The sequence below is a fragment of the Lepidochelys olivacea genome (assembly GCF_965140295.1).
Source record: "Lepidochelys olivacea isolate rLepOli2 genome assembly, chromosome: 14".
Lineage (NCBI taxonomy): Eukaryota > Metazoa > Chordata > Testudines > Cheloniidae > Lepidochelys > Lepidochelys olivacea.
In genome coordinates this window covers 36635165-36661426 of record NC_140424.1, presented here as the reverse complement: position 1 = coordinate 36661426, position 26262 = coordinate 36635165, and the positions used below count along the sequence as shown (strand labels likewise).

At 46.3% G+C, this 26262-nt stretch overlaps 1 protein-coding gene across 1 annotated transcript; it reads right to left on the bottom strand.

Annotated features, from left to right (window-relative positions):
- Positions 1-24795: 24795 nt before the first annotated feature.
- LOC311530286 (olfactory receptor 10A7-like) lies at positions 24796-25749 on the bottom strand (the record flags this gene model as incomplete). Its single annotated transcript, XM_084646738.1, has 1 exon — positions 24796-25749. The coding sequence occupies one exon, from the start codon at positions 25747-25749 to the stop codon at positions 24796-24798; it is 954 nt and encodes a 317-aa protein (XP_084502864.1).
- Between the last annotated feature and the right edge of the window lie 513 nt (positions 25750-26262).

Below are 26262 nucleotides of genomic sequence, written 5' to 3'. Positions count from 1 at the left end.
TATGTTTGCTGGCGTTCAAACAACATCCTTTCTTTATCTCTCTGTGTTATCTTCAGGAGAGTGAGATATCATTCATGGTCACCTGGTTGAAATAGGGTGCTTTTCTTCAGGGGTCACTCAGAGGTGCCCGTTCCTGCTGGGCTGTTTGCCTGTAGCTGAACAGAAATGTTCCCCGCTTTTAACCACAGAGAGCGGGGAGGGTTGAGGGGGTAGCCACGCGGTGTGGGGGAGGCAAAATGCAACCTTGTAACGAAAGCACATGTGCTATGTATGTAATGTTAACAGCAAGGTTTACCCTGAAAGAGTGTAGCCACTGTTTTATAAAATGTGTCTTTTTAAATACCGTTGTCCCTTTTTTTTTCTCCACCAGCTGCATGTGTTTCAATGATCACAGGATCTTCTCCTTCCCAGAGGCTAGAGAAGATTAGAAAGAAAAAAAATTGCACTCGTGATGAAATGTTCTCCGAGCTCATGCTGTCCTCCCACACTGACAGAGCACAGACGAATGCGTGGAGGCAAATAATGTCAGAGTGCAGGAAAGCACAAAATGACCGGGAGGAGAGGTGGGGGGCTGAAGAGTGTAAGTGGCGGGCTGAAGAGAGGGCTGAAGCTCAAATGTGGCGGCAGCATGATAAGAGGAGGCAGGATTCAATGCTGAGGCTGCTGGAGGATCAAACCAGTATGCTCCAGTGTATGGCTGAGCTGCAGCAAAGGCACCTGCAGCACAGTTTCCACTACAGCCACTGTGTAACCAACCGCCCTCCTTCCCAAGTTCCATAGCCTCCACACCCAGAAGCCCAAAAACGCGGTGGGGGGGCCTCTGGCCAACCAGCCACTCCACCACAGAGGATTGCCCAAAAACCAGAAGCATTCAATAAATTTTAAAGTTGTAAACTTTTAAAGTGCTGTGTGGCATTTTCCTTCCCTCCTCCACCATCCCTCCTGGGCTACCTTGGTAGTCATCCCCCTATTTGTGTGATGAATGAATAAAGAATGCATGAATGTGAAGCAACAATGACTTTATTGCCTCTGCAAGCAGTGATCGAAGGGAGGAGGGGACGCTGGTTAGCTTACAGGGAAGTAGAGTGAACCAAGGGGCGGGGGGTTTCATCCAGGAGAAACAAAGAGAACTTGCACACCGTAGCCTGGCCAGTCATGAAACTGGTTTTCAAAGCTTCTCTGATGCGTACTGCGCCCTCCTGTGCTCTTCTAACAGTCCTGGTGTCTGGCTGCGTGTAACCAGAAGCCAGGCGATTTGCCTCAGCCTCCCACCCCACCATAAATGTCTCTCCCTTACTCTCACAGATATTGTGGAGTGCACAGCAAGCAGTAATAACAGTGGGAATATTGGTTTCGCTGAGGTCTAAGCAAGTCAATAAACTGCGCCAGCGCACCTTTAAACATCCAAATGCACAGTCTACCACCATTCTGCACTTGCTCAGCCTGTAGTTGAATAGCTCCTGACTACCTGTCGGGCTCAACGGGTAGTGATCAATGGCTCCATGTCTAGTTGGCAGCCGGTGTCAAGTGGAGTGCCCCAGGGGTCGGTCCTGGGGCCGGTTTTGTTCAATATCTTCATAAATGATCTGGAGGATGGTGTGGATTGCACTCTCAGCAAATTTGCGGATGATACTAAACTGGGAGGAATGGTAGATACGCTGGAGGGCAGGGATGGGATACAGAGGGACCTAGACAAATTGGAGGATTGGGCCAAAAGAAATCTGATGAGGTTCAATAAGGATAAGTGCAGGGTCCTGCACTTAAGACGGAAGAACCCAATGCACAGCTACAGACTAGGGACCGAATGGCTAGGCAGCAGTTCTGCAGAAAAGGACCTAGGGGTGACAGTGGACGAGAAGCTGGATATGAGTCAGCAGTGTGCCCTTGTTGCCAAGAAGGCCAATGGCATTTTGGGATGTATAAGTAGGGGCATAGTGAGCAGATCGAGGGACGTGATCGTCCCCCTCTATTCGACATTGGTGAGGCCTCATCTGGAGTACTGTGTCCAGTTTTGGGCCCCACACTACAAGAAGGATGTGGATAAATTGGAAAGAGTCCAGGGAAGGGCAACAAAAATGATTAGGGGTCTGGAACACATGAGTTATGAGGGAGGCTGAGGGAACTGGGATTGTTTAGTCTGCAGAAGAGAAGAATGAGGGGGGATTTGATAGCTGCTTTCAACTACCTGAGAGGTGGTTCCAGAGAGGATGGTTCTAGACTATTCTCAGTGGTAGAAGAGGACAGGACAAGGAGTAATGGTCTCAAGTTGCAGTGGGGGAGGTTTAGGTTGGATATTAGGAAAAACTTTCACTAGGAGCGTGGTGAAACACTGGAATGCGTTGCCTAGGGAGGTGGTGGAATCTCCTTCCTTAGAAGTTTTTAAGGTGAGGCTTGACAAAGCCCTGGCTGGGATGATTTAATTGGGGATTGGTCCTGCTTTTGAGCAGGGGGTTGGACTAGATGACCTCCTGAGGTCCCTTCCAACCCTGATATTCTATGATTCTATAAAGATGCGAGCGTCATGTACCTTTCCCGGCCATCCCACGTTGATGTTGGTGAAACGTCCCTTGTGATCCACCGGAGCTTGCAGCACTGTTGAAAAGTACCCCTTGCAGTTTATGTACTCGGCGGCTTGGTGCTCCGGTGCCAAGATAGGGATATGGGTTCCGTCTATGGCCCCACCACAGTTAGGGAATCCCATTGCAGCAAAGCCATCCACTATGACCTGCACATTTCCCAGGGTCACTAACCTTGATATCAGCAGATCTTTGATTGCGTGGGATACTTGCATCACAGCAGCCCCCACAGTAGATTTGCCCACTCCAGATTGATTCCCAACTGACCGGTAGCTGTCTGGCGTTGCAAGCTTCCATAGGGCTATCGCCACTCACTTCTCAACTGTGAGGGCTGCTCTCATCTTGGTATTCATGCGCTTCAGGGCAGGGGAAAGCAAGTCACAAAGTTCCATGAAAGTGCCCTTATGCATGTGAAAGTTTCACAGCCACTGGGAATCGTCCCAGACCTGCAACACTATGCGGTCCCACCAGTCTGTGCTTGTTTCCCGAGCCCAGAATCGGCGTTCCACAGCATGAACCTGCCCCATTAGCACCATGATGCATGCATTGGCAGGGCCCATGCTTTCAGAGAAATCTGTGTCCATGTCCTGATCACTCATGTGACCGTGCTGACGTCGCCTCCTTGCCCAGTATCGCTCTGCCAGGTTCTGGTGCTGCATATACTGCTGGAAAATGCGTGTGGTGTTTAATGTGCTCCTAATTGCCAAAGTGAGCTGAGCGGCCTCCATGCTTGCCTTGGTATGGCGTCCGCACAGAAAAAAGGCACGGAACGATTGTCTGCCGTTGCTCTGACGGAGGGAGGGGTGACTGACGACATGGCTTATAGGGTTGGCTTACAGGGAATTAAAATCAACAAAGGGGGTGGCTTTACATCAATGAGTATTTCAGGCAGGACTTCACGGAGGGTTCCAATAAGAAGTGGTGCACCTAAGTTATCGTTCTTATTGGAACAAGAAGGTTAGCCTGGCCTCTGATTGATACATGGCTAGATTTACCTCGCTGCACCTTCTCTGTGAGTGACTGCAGTGTGACCTAGAAGAATGAGTCCCCTAGACAGGGGAGCGGGGGAAGCAAATGAGTACAAAACAAATCTGGTCTATTTCTTGTTTTGATCCACTCCATCTATCTTTTACATCTTTGGCTGGCAGCAGACAGTGCAGAAGGACTGCATGCCATCCACATCTCATGGCTGCTCGGCAGAAGATGGTACAGTACGACTGCTAGCAGTCCGTATCGCCTGCCCGCTCACCATAAGACGGTTCAATAGGACTGACTGCAGGACTAAAGAGAATGACCTGCTCAAGTCACTCCAAATTTAGTCCCTGCGCCCATGTCTGCCCAGGCGCTCCTGATCGACCTCACAGAGGCGACCAGGAGCACCTCAGACATGACGATGACGGTTACCAGTCCTACTGTACCATCTGCTGCCACAAAACAATGGGTTGCTGCTGCTGTGTAGCAATGCCGTACCACGTCTGCCAGCACCCAGGAGACATACGGTGACGGTTACCTGAGTGGGCTCCATGCTTGCCGTGGTATGGCGTCTGCACAGGTAACTCAAGAAAAAAGGCGCAAAACGATTGTCTGCTGCTGCTTTCACGGAGGGAGGGAGGGAATGGGGGCCTGACGATATGTACCAGAACCACCCATGACAATGTTTTAGCCTCATCAGGCATTGGGATCTCAACCCAGAATTCCAATGGCCAGTGGAGACTGCGGGAACTGTGCGATAGCTACCCACAGTGCAACACTCCGGAAGTCAACTCTAGCCTCGGTACTGTGGAAGCACTCCACCGAGTTAATGCACTTAATGCACTTAAAGCATTTTCTGTGAGGACACACACACTCGAATATATAAAACCGATTTCTAAAAAACCGACTTCTATAAATTCGACTTAATTTCATAGTGTAGACATACCCTCAGTGACTTTCTAAAACTTCCTCAAAGTTTGAAAAGTTGCAAAAAAGTGGCAAAGTAACAGACTTGAATTTTTCCTCTTCCCTCTCTAACTTCTTCAAAGTTGCAGAAGTTCAGAGTGGGAAAAGGAAAAAGGATAAAAAGGAAATGTGAAAAAAACAAACCCTTAGACATGATAGCTGGCATATTTTCAGAATCCTGTGAGTTTATATCCCTTCTAAATGAACGACTTTGCTCGTGTGGATATTAATGGAGATTTTATTGTTCAGTTTTCAGAATGTCACTGAACAGATTGAATCAATATCCATTAGCAGAGAAATCCAAAAGTTAGTGATGATCATATAGCAACATAAAAACTGATCTGCATGGTACAACACAAATGAAATCAAACAAATGCCTGCCTAAAAAGGCTTCAGAGGTGAGGTTTTGGACTGGCAAAGCCACATTCATGGAGCATTGGGTTCTGCTGGGGAAGAGGGGAAATTTTTGAAGGGAAGCCCATCTGCACACCTCCATTTGCCAGACTCCTCCTGGGGAGCTGACATAACCATTACAAGCCACGAGTGATGGCTCCTTGGAGCCGATTCTGGGGAGCAAGGCTAAATCTGTTTTTAACCAGATGCATCAGGATCTATACACAAATCTGAGTCTGACTTAGCAGCACATTGCTGTATCAGTTTTGCTCACACACTTTCAAATGTCATTGATAGAGCTGGGCAAATCATGGGGTTCTCAGTTCACTTGCAATTTCAGAAAAGAATATATATCCGTATAGTTTGTGGTCAAACCGAAAGTGACACGGTGAACTGAAAAGTCAAAGAAAAAAAAGTTGAGCTGAAAAAAACCAAAACGGGAACCTTTGACTGGAAACGTCTCTGAGATGTTGCAACAAGAGGAAACGCTTAATTTTGTCCCAAATTTTTTTGTTTTGCATTTCAGGAATTTTGACAAGGGCAAAGCAAGAGATTCACAAACCAGCTGGAGGAGAAGGCTGAAGTCGCTCACTTATAAGCTTTAGTCCAGTGGCTAAGGTGCTCAGCATTGTGTAGAGACCCAGGTTCCACTCCCCCTGTGGCCATACGAGAAAAGATTTGAATAGGGATCTCTAACGTTGCAGGCAAATGCCCTAGGCACTGAGCCAAGGGGTGTTCTCAATCTCTCCTCTCGGAGCCATTCCACTAAATAATTAAGTCATCATTGGGGCATGGACTTCTCACCCACACCCTAGGTGACAGCCCTAGCCACTGGGCTAGAGAGTCACTTTCACAGGCTGTCCTTGGCCCAAATGACCATCCATTGTCAGAGTCTTTCATAATGACAATGAATAGTAATGTGGCCAGAAAAGGAGAGTAAAGGCTGGTCTACACTACAAAGTTAAACTCACCTAACTACATTGCTCAGGGCTGTGAAAAATTTCATGCCCTCTCTGATTTAACTAATCCAGCCTAAACTTCGCTGTGGTCACCAGAAGAGTTCTGCAGTCGACCTGCCTACCACCTCTTCGAGAGGTGGATTTTACTACATCGACAGAAGAACCCCTTCCATCGCTGTAGTAAGTGTCTACACAACAGCAGCGCAGCTACAGCGGAGTAATTCCAGTGTAGACGTAGCCTTCGAACGATTCTGCAGCCTGGTAGTTCAGCATCAACCTCCATTGTATGAATGCCACTGCCCCAGTTTGTGTTCTCGAGCCAATGTCTGGGCTGGTAGCCAGAAGGCGATGGGGGCATTTGACTATAAATGCTTTTAAATGTATAGTTTTTAAAGTTTAACAAATGCTGTATCCTCATTATCTTGGAGAGTTTATTTTATCTCCCCCAGATACAGACCATGGCAGACACAGAAGGGTGAAATCAAACGTCCATCACAGAATTCATCCTCCTGGGATTTGGGAATCTCCCAGAGCTGCAGATCCTTCTCTTCCTGCTATTTCTAGCAATCTGCATAGTGACTGTGGCTGGAAACATCTTCATTGTTATGCTAGCTGTGACTGATCAGCATCTTCACACACCCCCATGTTCTTCTTCCTGGGGAACTTGTCCTGCTTGGAGACCTGCTACACTTCTGCCGTCCTGCCCAGGATGCTGGCCAGTCTCCTGACTGGGGACTGAACCATTTCTGTCAGAGGCTGAATGACAATTTTATTTTGTTAGTTTCTTTGAGGCTACAGAATGTTCTCTTAGCTGCTATGTCTTATGATCGGTATTTAGCAATATGCAAACCAGTGCACTATGCAGCCCTTATGAATAGCAGTTTATGCCTACAGCTAGCAAGTGGGTCTTGGATAAGTGGGCTTCTGGCTGGCACCACACCAATGTCCTTCACATCACAATTATCTTTGTGGCCCCAATGAAGTGAGCTGTAGCTCACAAAAGCTTATGCTCAAATAAATTGGTTAGTCTCTAAGGTGCCACAAGTCCTCCTTTTCTTTTTGCGAAGACAGACTAACACGGCTGCTACTCTGAAACCTGCCATTTCTTCTGTGAATCTACAAAAATAATAAATCTCTGCTGCAGTGACACCTACCAGCTAGAGCTTGTAACCACCATCCTGGCTGCTTTACTCACTCTGCCCCCATTTGCATTCGCCCTGGCATCCTACGTGGGAATCATCTCCACCATCCTGAGAATCCCTTCCACCACCGGGAGGCAAAAGGCTGCCCTATTTGCTCCGCTCACCTCAGCGTGAGACCATAATCACCGTGTCTGCTACCAAAACCCAACACGCTGAGAGACCTGAGCAAAGTGTTCTCTGTCTGCTACACAGTTCAGACTCCCATGGCCAATCCCTTCATGTACAGTCTGAGAAACGAAGATGAAGGAAACCCTGAGAAAAATGGTCAGTAAGCGTGCAGATCAGTGGTTCTCAACCTCTTTGGGCTCCGGACCCATTTGTAAATGTTTATGGCCTGTCGCGACCCAGTAAACAGGCTGCGGGGGAGGCCCTGGGGTGGTTTTGGCTGGGTCCTGCCCCCCAGGGGAGTTGGGGTGAGTACTGGGCAGGACCCAAAGTGGCGGCTTCTGCAGCTTCTGTGCTGTAGGGCTGGCTGGGCTGGGCTGGGCTCTCCGCTCTGGGCATTGCCACCTCCGGGGTTGCAGCGCTGCTCAGATTTGGCCCCGCCCCCTGACTGGACCAAATTTGTGTGACCAGAGGTGTGACCTGGCTCATGGGGGTGCAGTGCCACTCACTCAGATTTGGCCTACCCGGACTCCCGCCATCATGATGGCTGGGCCAAACCTGAGTGGTGCTGGGACCCCAGAGCAGAGCTGATACTAGGTGTAAGCAGACTAAGCAATCGCTTAGGGCCCTGAGCAGCTCAAGGGGGCCCCTATTAGTTATTAGTATGTGTGCTGTGGGGGGTCCCCCAAATATTCCTGCTTAGGGCCCCCAATGGGCTGGCACCACCTCTGTCCCGAGCTTGCAGTGCCTGGAGCAGGGGGACGAGCCCAGCCAGCCCTGTGGGACAGGAGCTGCCATGCCACCTTTGAAACATTCTGGTGACAATTTTTGGTCTCAATCCACAGGTTGAGAAACCCTGGTCTAGATTGTCTGAGAATTCAGAAAACTCACTTTAAAAAAAAAAGACGAAATGGTGACGAGCGCAGCTGCTTTGCTCTTTGATAGTCAGATGCTGTGTAGCCCTTTCTTCTCGCTCAGTCTTTGGTCACGTGCGCTTATAACATTTACGGATGTGCAAAGATTTAAACAGGTAAGAGGAGTCCGTACTGGGATCATTACAGTCAGAATCAACTTGAACTGTAGTTTACCTGCTGAATTTGGATCATGATATTTTGGTGAATTGTAGCCAGAGCTCTCCTGGTATAAGGAAACTTTGCGTTGCTGTAACTGCCAGGTATAAGGGCTTGTGCCAGTGTAATTATATTGGTTAAAAAAAAATCACACCCCCTAATAGACAAAGTTATTCTGGTATGAAATCTAGGACAAACTAGAAGAAGGTTGGTGGGCAGAGCTCTCCCTGAAAGTCTTCCTACCTCAGACATGGCTTTTATCAGCCAAAAAGTGATTTTGCTTGTAGAGCTTATACAGATGGGTTCCCTGAAAGAAATAAGCTATATTAGTAAGAGCACATTTTTTGTTGTTATACCCCGGTCTACGCTAGGGATTTTGCTGGGGTAGACATGTCATTAAAAAAACCTAACCAACATTACTATACTGGTACACATTTCTGTTTAGACCTGGCCAGAGTTACAACTGTATTATACAATGGCTACTGGGTAGCAGCAGAGGGTAATGAAAGGAGAAAGGACCATTTTATTCTGGGAATACCCCTAGATGACCGGAGATAAGGAAGAGGGAACAGGCCGTTAAACTGTGTAATGACTGCTAGAGGAGAGTGGAAGATAAGGACTATGGAAAGGGGCAGCTGCACTCTACATTTGCTGCCACTGGGTGGCAGCAGAGAATAAGGACCCCCCCGTGTTGTGTTACAGGCACCCATTGAGAGCCAAGAGAAAAGGACACCTACAGAAAAGCGTTCTCAGCCGAGGTGCTGTGGCTGCTAGATAGCCAGGCAGCACCAACGATAAAGACAATATACTGTGCACTAGGTGGCGGCACTGGGTAAGGGATACACACTGGGGGTCTATTGTGGAAAATATAGATCGCGAGCGAGACATAAGACGCCATCAGTGAGAGCCAGGAGGATTCTGTAGAGGGTAAAGAGGAGGAAAGGATGAACTATACTTCGGCTTCAAAGAATTAGATTTTTCTTGGTAAATGTTGATTTCACCCAACACAAACTGATAAAAAAAAATTTCCATGGATGACCATTGAAATTTACAGATCGGCAAATAACGAAAAATGCTGCTTGAGAACTTAGAGTTTGATTTAAGGATATTTACTTGGTATATTTTGACATGGGATGTTAAAAATTTGTGTTTTAACAGTTTAAAGCTTTAACTTTTCGAATCTCAACAAGTTCTGTAATTAAATAACTATTGACTGACCCACCCACGGTCTGATCCCCCATAATTTTCTGCAACTGAAAATGTATTTAAGTATTTTTTAATTTTTATGGATTAAATCAATATTATCCATTGAAACAAATAAAAACCGACTTCTGCCAAGTGTAGCGATAGGTGCCCTTTTCTCTTGCATTACTCTCAGCTCTCACCTTGTCCCAGTAGCAGAGATGCCCCACTCCTTTGGGACACTGCTTTGCCATCTAAGGTCCATTAGACGTTGTAGCAGCATAAATAGTATAAAAGTTGCAATGTTGCTACCTAGTGACTGTTACACATTGCAGCCACTTAGCGAAGGGATGTCAATCCAGAGCCCTCTCAAGGGGTCATTATTCAACATAACATTTTCATTGCTTTCCCAACACCATCAGCCTGTGCCATGCCATTGAAACCTGGGGCCTGAGCTATATAGCACCTGGGACAAGGAGCACCCAGCATCCTTACCCCTCTGAGCATTCCTCCACCCAGGGTCCTCGTCTCTCAAGCGGTTCCCAAGTTCACAATCTGGGAGTTCCCACAAATATCCCACTGTGTAGCACTACACTCAGCCTGTATCCAACGCAATCTACGAGAGTGGGGAGCAAATGTTCTATGCATCCCCTCTCCCACAGAGTTCAGGTAGACAATTACCCAGGTAGAGTCACTCATGGCCCACAGATAGAGCATGGAGACATTTTTTCAGTGAATGGTAAATTTGCCAAAAAAAAAAAATGCAGCGAAACTATTCAGGAATTCAGGTTGAATTTGGTGAAGAGTTTTGGGGGGAAAAAATTGGGAATGTCTTGAAATGTTTTAAATTCACATTGAAAAGGTTTCATTCAACTTGAATAAAATTTTTTCAGCCGTTCATTTCAGTGAGAGACTCATTTTGGTTAAAAACCAAAAAAAACCTTACTAATTTAATCAGTTTTGCTGTGACACTTCCTGTAATACCCAGTGCTGTGAAGCACCTCGCCACCGCCTGCCCTCAGTGTGAGGAAGACTTGTTTGCACCTACCGGGGGTCAGCTCCCCAACTCCACCAGCCCTGGGCGACAAGCACTCCTCTCTAGGCTTATGCAGGCCCTGCTGTTACTTTACAGTTAGCGTTAGGCACATACCAATGCTCAAGGCCTCAGAGCATCCCCCTGGAGTGACCAGCCCCTGATCCACTGGACACTTGCCATATTCACAGATCTGCTGCTTCCAAAGAACCAGAAAACCTTAGCTTAACCATTCTATCTCGGATCACCGCTCTGCTTAACACACAGCTCTTACATATGTTTATAGTGAAAACAAATAGAAGTTTATTTAGCAAAGCTTAGAGATTCCAGTAGTAGCAAGTACTGGAAACAAATGGTTACCTTAATAAAATAAAATCATAACATGTATTCTAGAGCCCAAACTTAGTTAACAAGATACGTGTGTCTAGTAGAGTATTGCTCCCCCAAAATCCTTGCTGTGCTTTATAGCCAGGCTAGTGGTGACCCTCCTTTCATAAGACAAACACGGTTAACTTGTCTCCTAGGTGAAGGACTCTCAACACCCCCTGCTGTTTTGTTTCTCTCTGATTTTGCAATCTCTTAACTTGCACCAGGCTCATTCTGTAAAGAGGCCTCCACGGTGAGGCGTACAATATACAAATGGCCGGACAGGGAGAAAAGCATCCTGATATCTCAGAGGTATAAAACTATAGGGTTAAAAGGGACCACAAGGGTCATCTAGTCTAACCGCCTGCCAAGATGCAGGATTTGTTTTGTCTAAACCATACAAGACAGCTGGCTCTCCAGCCTCCTTTTGAAAACCTCTAGTAAAGGAGCTTCCACAACCTCCCTAGGCGTCTGTTCCGTTGTCCCACCATTCTTACAGTTAGGAAGTATTTCTGGAGGTGTGTCACCTCCTGGTCACCTGGCTTAATCCCAAAATGGTATTTTCAGTATAGATACATAATCCTTGTGAAATGTTTGGCTCGATAATTCTTAAGGAGTTATGACAATCCATGTGATATTGGCTGTCAGTACAGACCTCACATGCCACCCTCTGGTGAGCTCTTGTGCAGATATCCAACCCAGGGGATCCCTATGAAACTATGCACACTCTGTGCCCTTGGCCAGTTGGCAGAGGTCCCGGTCTCATATGGGCCACCAAGCTGTAAACGTAATGATTACCTCCGCTCTCATCGGAGAGGTTAAAGACCAGGAGTAAAATTTTCAGAAGTGCCCAAGGGCCAGACTTTCATAGAATCATAGAATATCAGGGTTGGAAGGGACCTTAGGAGGTCATCTAGTCCAACCCCCTGCTCAAAGCAGGACCAATCCCCAATCAAATCATCCCAGTCAGGGCTTTGTCAAGCCTGACCTTAAAAACTTCTAAGGAAGGAGATTCCACCACCTCCATAGGTAACGCATTCCAGTGTTTCACCACCCTCCTAGTGAAAAAGTTTTTCCTAATATCCAACCTAAACCTTCCCCACTGCAACTTGAGACCATTACTCCTTGTTCTGTCCTCTTCTACCACTGAGAACAGTCTAGATCCATCCTCCTTGGAACCCCCTTTCAGGTAGTTGAAAGCAGCTATCAAATCCCCCCTCATTCTTCTCTTCCGTAGACTAAACAATCCCAGTTCCCTCAGCCTCTCCTCATAACTCATGTGTTCCAGTCCCCTAATCATTTTTGTTGCCCTCCGCTGGACTCTTTCCAATTTTTCCACATCCTTCTTGTAGTGTGGGGCCCAAAACTGGACACAGTACTCCAGATGAGGCCTCACCAATGTTGAATAGAGGGGAACAATCACGTCCCTCGATCTGCTGGCAATGGCCCTACTTATACATCCCAAAATGCCATTGGCCTTCTTGGCAACAAGGGCACACTGTTGACTCATATCCAGCTTCTCGTCCACTGTAACCCCTAGGTCCTTTTCTGCAGAACTGCTGCCGAGCCATTCGGTCCCTAGTCTGTAGTGGTGCATGGGATTCTTCCGTCCTAAGTGCAGGACTCTGCACTTGTCCTTGTTGAACCTCATCAGATTTCTTTTGGCTCAATCCTCCAATTTCTCTAGGTCCCTCTGGATCCTATCTCTACCCTCCTATCTCTACCCTCCAGCGTATCTACCTCTCCTCTCAATTTAGTGTCATCTGCAAACTTGCTGAGGGTGCAGTCCACACGATTCTCCAGATCATTTATGAAGATATTGAACAAAACCGGCCCCAGGACCGACCCTTGGGGCACTCCACTTGATACCAGCTGCCAAGTAGATATGGAGCCATTGATCACTACCCGTTGAGCTCGACAATCTAGCCAACTTTCTACCCACCTTATAGTCCATTCTTCCAGCCCATACTTCTTTAAATTGCTGGCAAGAATACTGTGGGAGACCGTGTCAAAAGCTTTGCTAAAATCAAGGAACATGTCCACTGCTTTCCCTTCATCCACAGAACCAGTTATCTCGTCATAGAAGGCAATTAGATTAGTCAGGCATGACTTGCCCTTGGTGAAACCATGCTGACTGTTCCTGATCACTTTCCTCTCCTTTAAGTGCTTCAGAATTGATTCCTTGGGGACCTGCTCCATGATTTTTCCAGGGACTGAGGTGAGGCTGACTGGCCTGTAGTTTCCCGGATGCTCCTTCTTCCCTTTTTTAAAGATTGGCACTACATTAGCCTTTTTCCAGTCTTCCGGGACCTCCCCCGATCGCCATGAGTTTTCAAAGATAATGGCCAATGGCTCTGCAATCACATCCGCCAATTCCTTTAGCACTTTCGGATGCAGCACATCCGGCCCCATGGACTTGTGCACGTCCAGCTTTTCTAAATAGTCCCGAACCACTTCTTTCTCCACAGAGGGCTGGTCACCTCCTCCCCATGCTGTGCTGCCTAGTGCAGTAGTCTGGGAGCTGACCTTGTTCGTGAAGACAGAGGCAAAAAAAGCATTGAGTACATTAGCTTTTTCCACATCCTCTGTCACTAGGTTGCCTCCCTCATTCAGTAAGGGCCCACACTTTCCTTGACTTTCTTCTTGTTGCTAATATACCTGAAGAAACCCTTCTTGTTACTCTTAACATCTCTTGCTAGCTGCAACTCCAGGTGTGATTGCGCCTTCCTGATTTCACTCCTACATGCCCGAGCAATATTTTTATCATCTTCCCTGGTCATTTGTCCAGTCTTCCACTTCTTGTAAGCTTCTTTTTTGTGCTTAAGATCAGCGAGGATTTCACTGATACATTTTAAAATGTATTTAGACGCCAATAGGACTTTCAGCAGCATCTTGGGGCCTAAACCCATTTTTGGCATGTTCTGCACCTGGATGCTTTTGAAAATCCCACTAGGCACCTCAATACCTTTAAGTACATCTGGCCTCAAGCAACCTGGGTGACACAGGAACACAAATCTCATTGAGAGGCCATGGGCCGAAGAGCATCTGTCACTTCGGAAGTTGGGTTTTCAGAGCTAGGTCCACAAAGGGACTCAGGTGCCTAGGGCCAGCATTTAGGCACCACTGAGAGCCTCAAAACCCCAGCTCAGCTGACACCTGATGTCATAGGTGGCTAAATCTCTGCCACTAAAGGCCTGTAGCAGCCAGTCTCTGCCAGTGAACATATGCACAGCCCCCTCAGTCTAGGCACTCATCTCAGACCTCACCCCCACAGGAGCCTCAAGCTAGACATGGCCCTGCCTGTCTCACCCGCAGGGCTCAATCCGGTAGGCATGTTCCCAGCATGCCTATCCCCAACCAAAGTGTCTGGGGGACATGAAGCCTCCATTATAACCCTGATCCCAGTGGCTAGGGCATTCAGCCAGGACGTGGGGGAGACAGGTCCAATTCCCTCCCCCCCCCCGAAGAGGAGCCATTTAAACTTGGGTTTCTCCTCTTCTTGGGTGAGTCCCCATGCACTGGCATGGAGGGCAATCAGGTCTGGGGCTCCCTCAGAGTCTCCTGAGGACATTGTTCCACTGTGTAAAACTAATTAAACATGCATTGGGCCAGAGGAGGACTCTGCCGTCCAGTGGCTAGGACATTCGCCTGGGGTGGGGGAACCCACAGTCATATCCCTGCTCTGTATTAGTCGGGGGGACTGAACCTGAGTCTCCAACAGCCTGGTGGGTTCACCCCTCCCACCTTGGGGTTCCCAGCTGAAAATCCCAAGCAGAGGCAGTGTCTAACTCCATGGGAGAGATGGGGCTTAGGCAACACTCTAACTGATTTTTCCTCTTGGCTAGGTGAGGCAGCTCCTTGCTCCGCATGCTGATCTCTGGGGATCCCTTTCTTAGCTGCCTACTTCTCCCCATGCACCGTATAGGGAGCCTGGCTGCGAACTCAGGGCTGAGGTTCCCACTGGCTGGCATGGCATTAAAACTTACTCGTTGCAACACCAAAGTCCCTTCGTAGATCTAGCCCTAAGTTATTTTAGTGTATGGAATTAATCGAGATATCTACCCACATTCAGCAAGTAAAATACAGCTCAGTTTTATTCCAACAGTCCTGGTATTGATTCCTCTTATACTTTCAAAACTTTGCACATCCTCAAAATGTTATAAGCGCATATCACCAAAAATTGATTGAGAAATAAGGTCCACATAGCATGAGTATTACACCATTTTGCCTTAAGGGATTAAAGTTTCTGAATTCTCATAAAATCTAGACACTTACTGACAGTTTTTTCAGGGCTTCCTTGACCTTGTGGTTTCTCAGGCTGTATATGAAGGGATTGGCCACAGGAATCAGAATTGTGTAGCAGACAAAGAACGCTTTGTTCAGGTCTCTCAGTGTGTTTGTTTTTGGTAGCAGATACACAGTGAATGGTCACCATGATGAGGTGAGAGGAGCAGGTAGAAAATGCCTTTTGCCTCCCAGTGGTGGAAGGGATTCACAGGGTGGTGGTGATGATGCACATGTAGGATGTCAGGGTTAATGCAAAGGGGGGCATAGTGAATAAAGCTGCCAGGATGGTAACAACAAGCTCCATCTGGTAGGTGTCATTGCAGCACGGATTTATTATTTGTGTAGATTCACAGAAAAAGTTATCAATTTCATTGGGACCACAGAAAGTAAATTCTAACTCAAGAATTACTATTATGGGAATAGTCAAAAATCCACACATCCAAGAACCAGCTGCTAGCCGGAGGCATAAACTGCCATTCATAAGGGCTGCATAATGCAGTGGTTTGCATATTACTAAATACCGGTCATAAGACATTGCAGCTAAGACAGAACATTCTGTCGCTCCAAAGAAACCAAACAAATAATATTGTGAGGCAACCACTGACAGAAATAGTTCTGTCCCCAGTCAGGAAACTGGCCAGCATCCAGGGCAGGATGGTGGAGGTGTAGCAGGTCTCCAAGCAGGACAGATTCCCCAGGAAGAAGTACATGAGGGTGTGAAGGTGCTGATCATCCACAACCAGCACAATGATGAGGATGTTCCCGGCCAGGATCACAAAGTAGATTGCTAGAAACAGCAGGAAGAGAAAAACCCGCAGTTTGGGGATATTCCCAAATCCCATGAGCATGAATTTTGTGATGGACATTTGATTTCCCTGTTCTGTGTCTGCCATAGGATGTATCTGGGGGAAGCGATAAACTCTACAGTACAATGAGAATGACGTTTGTTAAACTTTAATCTATTGATTCAAATGCTTCCTCTCCTTGAGGTCACAGCCCAAATGCTGGGTTGAGGACCCAAGCTGAGGTGGTGGGATTCATACAATGTAGGCTAATGATGAAGTAGGAGGCCATAGAGTTATTCACCCAGTTTTCCTAGCCCGATGAGTATTCATTGTCATCATTATGAATGGCAACAGATAGTCATTGCGCCGGGAATGGAGTATGAACGTGACTCTATAGCCTCCCTAGGATGTGGGAGAGCCAAGCTGAAGTCAGACTCCAAGGCCAGAAGGGACAAACAGCTGAACATTGGTTTGTTTTGGACTCGTCCCCAGCAGAAACCAGCCTCCTTGACTGTTTTTTCCAGTCCAAAACTGGAACGCCAAAGCCTTTTTAGGCAGGCATTTGTTCGATTTCATTTGTGCTGTACCATGCAGATCAGTTTTTATGCTGTTATGTGAGCATCATGGTGACACTTTGGGGATCACGCAGACCAGTCAGGGGTTCTGTCCCTGCCTGCCCTGCAACCTTGGGTGCCTTAATGCTTTGCCAGCTCTGGCAGAGCCCTGACCCCAGTAGCCAGCCCATAAGAATAAAGCTCTCGTCCTGGCTACCATCAGCCTTGCAGGGTAAGCCCCCTTAAATGACACCCGCAAACCCAGAGATTAAGGGGCACCTTTCCCCCTTCTTAATAGCTAAGCTTTCCTCAATTTGCACAACAGAGACCCCTGCTGGGGTAAAAATAAACATGAGATTTATTTAATAGAAAAATTGTGGATTCATATGTAACCCTTCTGCCCGTCAGAGTTGGCAGCAACAAGGGCCGGGTTCAATATCTAGGGGATCCATTCCAATAACTCAATGCAAAACCGGCTCGAGCCCCCACCCAGTGACCTGAGACAAATGTATACCACCCCCGCTGGGCGCCTCCAAGAGGCAATACTTCCCCTCTCGCAAACACAGAGTCTGAGTGTAGCAAAAGCCTTTTAATAAAGGAGGGAAACAATGTGGCATTAAGTTGGGGAAACACCACAAACAGGATTCATAACACAACCCATGAGCAAAAAACCCACCCCAAGCAAATTGGGGCGTGTCCTTTCCCTTTCCCAAGCAACCCAAAAATCACCCAAAGTCCAAAAAGTCCATCGACCCAGAAGTCTCTGTCCCTGATCAGGGCAGCCCCAGAGTTCGAAAGTTTATCTGCAGAATTTTACATCCCAACCTGGGTGGAGTTGGGGGCGGGGGCAGGGGAAGAGGTAAGGGGCACCTTACATGATCTGAAGCTGACTGCCCCGCAGCTCCATATGGCTTAACTCTGCTCCGCTCCACAAGCCGCTCCACTCCACCAGCCGCCCCACGAACTGCTCCACTCCGCTTCCCTCAAGCGGCTCCTGCCGTCCCATGAACTGCTCCACCAGCCGGTCCACAAGCCACTCCAGCCATCCCACAAACTGCTCTACAATGTATCTTCAGGCTCCCCCGCACTTAACACAACGCTCAGTGATTTCAGCTCTTAGTCAGTTTAGCTCTTTTGTGATTTCAGCTTGTAGTAGGGGAGCCTCAGGGCTGGTGCACCATTAGCCCAAAGTGAATTCAGTTCATCAGCTTGGAAGTAGACTCCTAATGGAATCAACATTAGCTCTGATATTCCACACTGGAGAGAGGAAGAAGTGCAATTAGCATGTAAGGCCCTCACCAGGGGGCCCATACTACTAAATATTAATACCTGACCCCAGCCTCTTGCTATTCACTGGGTTTTGGAACCCATGATCCTTGCCTAGCGAGTGCTGCTTAGTGGATGGTGAGTCCCTCCACCATAACAAAAGGCCAAGTACTGTTCCACTGTCCTTGATTCCCATAATCAGGGTAACAACAATTTATTCTTCCTGCCCCAATAACAGAGAAACTGGGGATCCCACAGCAGCCAAAGTGACCATTTGGGCAGCTATGGCCTCATTTTAGGCAGGGTGGGTGTGCCTACGCAAAGGAGATCAGCCCCTGAAGTTCTTCTCCACAACTTGCCACATCTCACCACCAGATGTCAGGGTGGAGCTCATCCTGACTCTGCTTACACATAGATGAAATAACAAGGGAAACAAACCTATACAAGCCATGCAGAAAAAACAGAGATGCAACATCAACCTTTAAAATGTCAAATTAGATAAAAAATCCCTTTTCTAATAAAAGACTTTCCCAGCATATTCCATAACTTTAGGGGGATTCAGCATGTCACAGACAGCACCCACCAAGTGACTGTCCCTCAGTTACTGGAGAGATTTCACTTGAAACCCCTTCAACAAGATTTTCAGATTGTTCTCCCCACGGCTTGGTCTCAGACTAGGGTGGTTCATGGTTAGTCAGAGCAGGGAAAATGCCCTCTACTTGATCACCAGGATGTCTCAGTGTTTTCCCCTTAAGTGTAAGGGTCCACCATTTGTCTTTTCCTGGGTTGTACAATGCCAGGTGCTTTGAGCTAGTCTCATCTGGGGAGGGGTGGGCAGCCCCTCTCTACCAGAATGGCCACTGCAAGGTGGAGCTGAAATTGTAATAACCTGTGCTCAGAACCTATATGCATACTCATAACCACAGTCTGTATACATATCTCAGTGATTACGTTTAGAGCATTACAAGATTTTATCAACAACCTTACTCAACATATTTTTATGTACAACACCACAATATGCAATCAGTTGGTTTAACTGCTTGTTTTTAAAGTTTCTATTCTCTCCTTGAGGTGTCTGAACCCTGGTTGCCACAATCAGGGATTAACTTTTCAAATTCTCTACCAATAGATATTGTTGATTCAAACTGCTTAGTGAGATTCTGAAACAGCATGATAAAAATATCCATTAAAATCTCCACTAGCAAAGTTATACATTTACAAGGGATAGAAGCTTACAGGATTCAGAAAACATGCCAACTATCATGTCTAAAGTTTGTTCACAATTCCTAGTTCTTCCCCCCACAATTTTGAAAGAGTTACAGAGAGATAAAAGGAAAAATGAAAGCCTGTTACTTTACCACATGATAATTTTTCAAAGTTTGAGGAAGTTTTGGAAAGTGTCATAAATATAAAGGGAAGGGTAAACACCTTTATAATCCCTCCTGGCCAGAGGAAAAACCCTTTCACCTGTAAAGGGTTAAGAAGCTAGGATAACCTCGCTGGCACCTGACCAAAATGATCAATGAGGAGACAAGATACTTTCAAAAGCTGGAAGGAGGGAGAGACAGAGTTTGTCTGTGTGATGCTTTTGCCGGGGACAGAACAGGAATGGAGTCTTAGAATTTAATAAGTAATCTAGCTAGATATGCGTTAGATTATGATTTCTTTAAATGGCTGAGAAATTAAGCTGTGCTGAATAGAATGAATATTTCTGTCTGTGTGTCTTTTTGTAATTTAAGGTTTTGCCTAGAGGGATTCTCTATGTTTTGAATCTAATTACCCTGTAAGGTATTTACCATCCTGATTTTACAGAGGTGATTCTTTTTATTGTTACTTTTATTAAAATTCTTCTTTTCAAGAACTGAATGCTTTTTTTTTCATTGTTCTTAAGATCCAAGGGTTTGGGTCTGTGGTCACCTATGCAAATTGGTGAGGATTTTTACCAAATCTTCCCCAGGAAGTGGAGTGCAAAGGTTGGGAGGCTTTTTTGGGGGGGAAGATGTTTCCAAACAACGCTTTCCTAGTAAAATAAACCCAGATAAACGTTTGGTGGTGGCTATGGAAGTCCAAGGGCAAAGGGTAAAATAGTTTGTACCTTGGGGAAGTTTTAACCTAAGCTGGTAAAAGTAAGCTTAGGAGGTTTTCATGCAGGTCCCCACATCTGTAGCCTAGAGTTCAGAGTGGGGGAGGAACCTTGACAGAAAGTTACCAAGTGACAAAAAGAAAAAGGAATAAAGGATGGAAAAGAGCAAGGGGAAGTGACGCTATATATTTTCTAGCACACCACAGTTTAAAAACAAAATCACCAAAAGATTTTAAAAAATGCAAACTTCTTCCTGATTAATGGAAGTAACTTTCAAATGTCAACATTTTTAATGAAACTGGTTTTCCATTTTCCAATCAATTCTAGTGATCATTTAGCAGAGCGAGAGAGAGAGAGAGAGAGAGCAACCCGATTGCCTAGGTAGCTTCTTACCAATCTGTTGCTGAAGCAAAAGGGACTCCTCTCAGCAGTCCTTCAGTCTCTCTAGCAGCTAACTTACCTATTGGCTGAGCAGCCCTTTTATCTCTGCAGCTGTTGGGGGGGCCACTGTTCAGTCCCAGCTGAGCAGGCAGGCAGTATCCCTATTAACCCTTTAGTGGTATCCCCTGACAGACAGGTTCAGTCTCGGTGCCTGGCAGCAGCAGCAGGATATTCAGCCTCCAGTAGGTGAGCTTGGATCTCTCAGTGTTGATGACCAGGAGTCAGGTTCTTCTCTCTCACTTCTCTCCAGAAATTGGGTTCTCTCAGTAAAGAGACTCACGTGGCCCTGAAGAGACAAGCAGTTGCTGAGATCTCCCTTGGAGAATGGTCTCCTCTCTCTATTGACAGAGCACACTCGCCTCCTCAGATTTGTATCCTCTGAGGGAGAAGGTTGTGTCTCCCCTGATGCTACTTTTGAGGGGCATTTCCCACCACCGAGTGCAGGGAGCTGCCGCTGGGTTTGCGACACAGACGGCACAAACACCAGGGCTGGTGAAATCAGCCTGCTTGGCCCAAAGTTCTCTCCTCCCGGGGAGAGTCTTCTAGCCCAAACGGTAATCGCAGCCTGGGCCTCCCGGTGCATTCACTCCCAGGGCAGCCCAGTCATATAGTCCACCAGCGATTTACTGGGACAAGACCAGGTGCACGGAGCAAGGATCTTCCACCATAAGCCAGCTTCAGCTGGGGACCCTACAGGCTCGTCTACATGGGGGATAATGCCAGTACAAATACACCACTGTCACAATACTGGCAAAACTCCCCATGTGGAAACCCTTATTCTGGACTCCGAGCCCCATTTTCTGGTTCAGCTCATTTTGCTTTGAAAGCGACGCCAGCTACACTGGGGAAAAGCCAGCTTCATCCAGAATAAGGGTGTCCCGATGGGGCGTTACACTGGTGTAACTGTCCCTGTATAAGTATGCTGGTCACACTCCTCATATAGACAAGCCCGACAGCATCAACTTAAGTCGCAAAAGATCTGCGTTTAGGTCAGGCTCAGCTAAATCTGATCACTTTCCCCACCTCTGCCATCAATGCTGAGTGAGACCTGAGCAGGCAGGGTCCAGCTCTCATTAGTCCTTGCGAGACGGCCCCTCCCTGAGTGTCTCTCTTCATCTCCATCACTGCGGCATTCCATCCCTCTCCTTTCTGCTCCACTTCCACCTAGTGGTCAGTTCAGTAATAGCCTATTTAGAGGCATGAGTCCAGTATCAGAGACTAGCTATGTGGGTGAGTAATCTCAGCTCCTCTTGGTGTGTTCAGGATCCTGGTCATGAGACAGCCCTGCCTCTCCCAAAGATACTTATCTGACCCCCTTTGCCATAGTAGCTGGGTGACCCACAGTCTATAATGTATAGATCCTCACAACACGCCTGTGAGGTACGGAATGCCTGTTTTCTCCATTGTACAGCTGGGAAACTGAAGCATAGAAATGTCCATGGTCAAACAGGGGATCTCTGATGGAGGCGGGACTGGAACACAGGTACCCCAAGTAGAACTGAACAAACAGCTGATTTTTGGATTCTGTGGCAGTTCCAAAAAATCAGAAAAGACAATTGCTGCAGGTTGAACCAAATCTGGAATTTTCAACAAACCAAAATGCAACAGAAAATCCACTTTGGGTTAAAAATACCACGTCACTCAACTGGAAACATTTGACTTCCAGGCATTTTTAAAAGGGTCGATTCACAAGGATCTTTAGGTTCCATTCAGAAAATGGGCAGTGGAGAATGGGGCCCAGCTTGCCTTTATGACCTTTGGCCCAGTGGTTTGAGTTCTAGCCTGGGATGTGCGAGACCCAGATACTAATCCCAGTCCTGGTGAGTGCCCTAACCCTAGCGACAGGCTGCTCGGGGGGGTGTCTCTCAGACTCTTCTGTTGAAGCTGTCCCACTTTGTATCAACAATGACATGTTCATTGTTGCAGGGACTTGAGTCAAGGTCTTCTATCTCCCAGCTGCATGCTCCGACCACTGGGCTGTACAGTCATTCTCATGTTTGCTCCCTGAGTTAATGCCTATTGAGGTATTTTATGCAAAGTGGAACAGCTTCAACAGCAAGGCTGAAAGAGATCCACCACTGAACACTCTATGGCCCGGGGTTTAGGGCACTCCCCTCAGAGGCGGGAGGCTTGCATTTAAATTCCTGCTCCAGCACAGGAACTTGAAGCTGGGTCTCCAGCATTGCAGGTGAGTGTTGCAACCGTTGTCTAAAACACAGACCTCTGCTGCTTTCTTCTCCTCCAGCCATTTTGTGAACAAGCCCTAAGTCTCTTTGTGAATCCAGCCCTCTCACTCCCGAAAGTATTAGGCAAGTTCATGTCAGATAGTTTCAGTCAACAAAAACTGTATTTTTAGGTGAATAAACTGTTTAAAATGAAACATTTTATCCAGTTCTAATCCCAAATGCTAGACTGATGCCCTAACCAGTAGAACATCCTTCATATCTTCCTTCTTCACGGCTTCCACCTCTTGCCCTTCTCTGTGCCCCCAATCCTCTCTCCTCAGCATATCTGCCCTCACTTCTTTTCATTTAGCCAAATCCTTCCTAACTAAACCCCACCCCAAAGCAGTAATCAGAATTAAAAACAAAAAGGCCTGGCTCTTCTGTGACATTGTGAGGCTTTGACTCTCTTTCTTCTGTTTCTGTGTTGTCTCTAGGCTTGGTAGAACTGGATAATATTGATGTTTATTTTTAAACGTTTTTTATTATTTGTATTGATTTAAATTTTCACAGTTGTGGGAAATTATGAGGAGGGTCAGAGAGTTTTTTAATGACAGTAGCTGCTGAGATTCAAACTGTTAAAGCTTTGTAACCACGAAAACTCAAAGTCAGCATCACATCACAATGTACAGAGTAAATAGCCCTAAATCAAACTCTAATTAGTTCTCAAACAGCATTTTTCTTACTTAGCCCAACTGTAAATTTTTCACACCCCTGACTGACAAAAGTTTTACCAACAAAAGTGCTAGTGTAGACAAAGCCTAAGACTCTCTGACTCTGCGTCTGTACATTGCACAGCACAATGGGGCCAGGGCCAGGTTTCTGGATGGTCCTGTTACAGCCTGGCCATAATACAAAGGAATAATGACAATAATATTGCTTTGTCAATATTCATAAAAGCTGCAATTTTAGAGAATTACTGCTGCCCCGTAGTGCCCATAGGACAGGATACCTGCCACTTTCCCATCCCTCACCCTCTACCGGGGTAGCCATTAAACAGTACAGCATCCCCTTTGTCATCAGTTGCCTTGTTTGCCATCCAATGGCTCTTACAGTGAATAAATGCCTGTTTCTCAATCCTCACCCTCTGCTTGTGAGGTCAGTAGTTCATGGCCTGTAGAAAGCACAGGAGGTTAACTAATGAGAACGGGGAGGTGTTACCCTGATGGTGTAGTGATAGAACCTGGAGCATGATGCGGGACATCTGCATTCAATTCCCTGCTCAACCACAGACTTTCTGTGTGGATTTGGGCATGCCCCGTAATCTACCCTGTGCCTCTGTTATACGGAGATGTGAATTTCCTACCTTCCGGCAGTGATTGTGAGGTGTCCTGTCATTTTATTTTTGTGATTCATTTTTTTAAAATTTTCATGAAGAAACAAACAATTGTTACAGCTCATACATGTTGCCCGACACCGCACATTTTACAGGCTAGCTAAAAAAAATATGCAATTATGCAACTTTGCAACTTGTCAAAACTACAAGACTAGGCAATAGAAAATCAGACGAACCTTGCCTGCAAGGGAGGGGGTAACAACAATTTTTTAAAAAGACACAAACTGGCAAAAAAAAATGAAGTTGGGGAACGGGGGCAGGAAGTGGGAGGGAGAAAGCAGAGAGGTCCAGAGGAATGGAAGTCAGGCATTACTTCAGCATTTTTTATCCAAAAGTATCTGGAAACAGGGCCCACATTTCTTCAAATTCAGATAATTTCTTTCCATATCGACAAGCTCTTCTTTCTTGAGGTGTCCCATTGTTAATGTTGGTGAGGGCCACCTCACATACCTAGATAGAATGACTTGAACGGATCATTTCCCACCCCCCACCCCATTTGAACACACAACAGGTTATGAAAATTCTGTGCGCTCTGAAAAATCTTGGTGTCTCAAGTGGGGGTCCCCAGTGGCTGAGGCACCCAAAATCAATGTATCCTTTCAAATATTTTGTCATTCAGCCGGGATTGTCAAGGGACCTAGTGGAGTTAGGTAACACAACCCCACTGAAATTTAGATCCCTAACCCCCTTAGGATCCTTTGATAATCCCAGTGTAAATTGTTCTTTTATTTTATATTCTTACTTGAGCTTAGTGTATGGAATTGCCTAACTCGAACCAAGTGTAATACAGTTCAATTTTATTTTGAATATAAAGATCCTGGTATTGACTGATCTCACATTTCATATATTTGCACATCCTCAAATATTATAGCAGCACATTCCCAAAGGCCTAGCCAGAACTAGGGACCACCCAGAATCTGGTTCTATAAAACAATAAGCCAGCTCTGCATCTCACCATTTCCCCTTAATACAGTAAGAAATAAAAACCTTGTGATTTCTAATTTCTTGTAAAATCTACACATTTACTGACAATTTTTCTCAGGGCCTCTTTCACCTCTTTGTTTCTCAGGCTGTATATGAAGGGATTGGCCATAGGTGTCAGAATTGTGTAGCAGACAGAGAACACTTTGTTTAGGTCTCTTAGTGTGTTGGTTTTTGGTAGCAGATACACAATGATCAGGGTCCCATAGAAAATGGTCACCACGATGAGGTGAGAGGAGCAGGTAGAAAATGCCTTTTGCCTCCCGGTGGTGGAAGGGATTCTCAGGATGGTGAAGATGATACACACGTAGGACATCATGGTTAATACAAATGGAGGCAGAGTGAATATAGCAGCCAGGATGGTAATGACAAGCTCTATCTGGTTGGTGCCATTGCAGTAGAGATTTAACATTTCTGTGGATTCACAGTAGAAATGATCAATTTCATTGGGGCCACAGAAAGTTAATTGTAACATAAGAAATATTACTATGATAACAGCCAGAAATCCATTTATCCAAGATCCAGCTGCTAACTGCAGGCAGAACCTGGTATTCATGAGGGCTGCATAATGGAGCGGTTTGCATATCGCCAAGTACCGATCATATGACATCACTGCTAGCAGATAGCATTCTGCAGCAGCAAAGAAACTAACAAAATAAAATTGTGTCATACAACCACTAACAGAAATGGTATTGTCCCCTGTCAGGAAACTGGCCAGAACCCTGGGCAGGAGGGTGGAGGTGTAGCAGGTCTCCAAGCAGGACAAGTTCCCCAGGAAGAAGTACATGGGGATGTGAAAGTGCCGATCAGCCACAACTAGCACAACAATGAGGATGTTCCCAGCCAAGGTCACAATGTAGATCGCTAGAAACAGCAGGAAGAGTAGGGCCAGCAGTTCAGGAAGATCCCTGAATCCCAGGAGGACGAATTCTGTGATGGATGTTTGATTCTTCCCTTCTGTGTTTGCCATGGGGTGTATCTAGGAAGGATAAAAAGTGAGGAAGAGAAAAATACGTCTTGGAGATTATTGGCAAAAACATACTTAAGCTTTACCCCAGCAAAGAAGAAGTTGGGGGGAAGGAAGCCCCCTGGTTTGATAATGGAGTTGCAGGAACAGAGCTGGCTGGCATGTTGACTCTTTGGATATATTATCGTAAGTTTTATGCAGCAGATTTAACAAAATATCAACATCTCTCAAATCGGACCAGGAACCCAGTTGCTATGTTGAAGGGTCTGAGAGCCCACCATAATGGGCAGCCATTTAGACACACATAGTTTGATTCACATCATCTCATATCTCTTCTCATAACAAAGTTTGTCCAAATGTGGGATACCATTACTGAGAAAGTCTTCATATTTTTGTATAAGCCCAATCAATCAATCAATAAATCTAGTGTTGGACATCAGACTAGAGGATCTAATGGTCTTTTGTGGCTTTCCAATCTATACATCTATGATTGTACCTCTGTGATTCTTTCACACT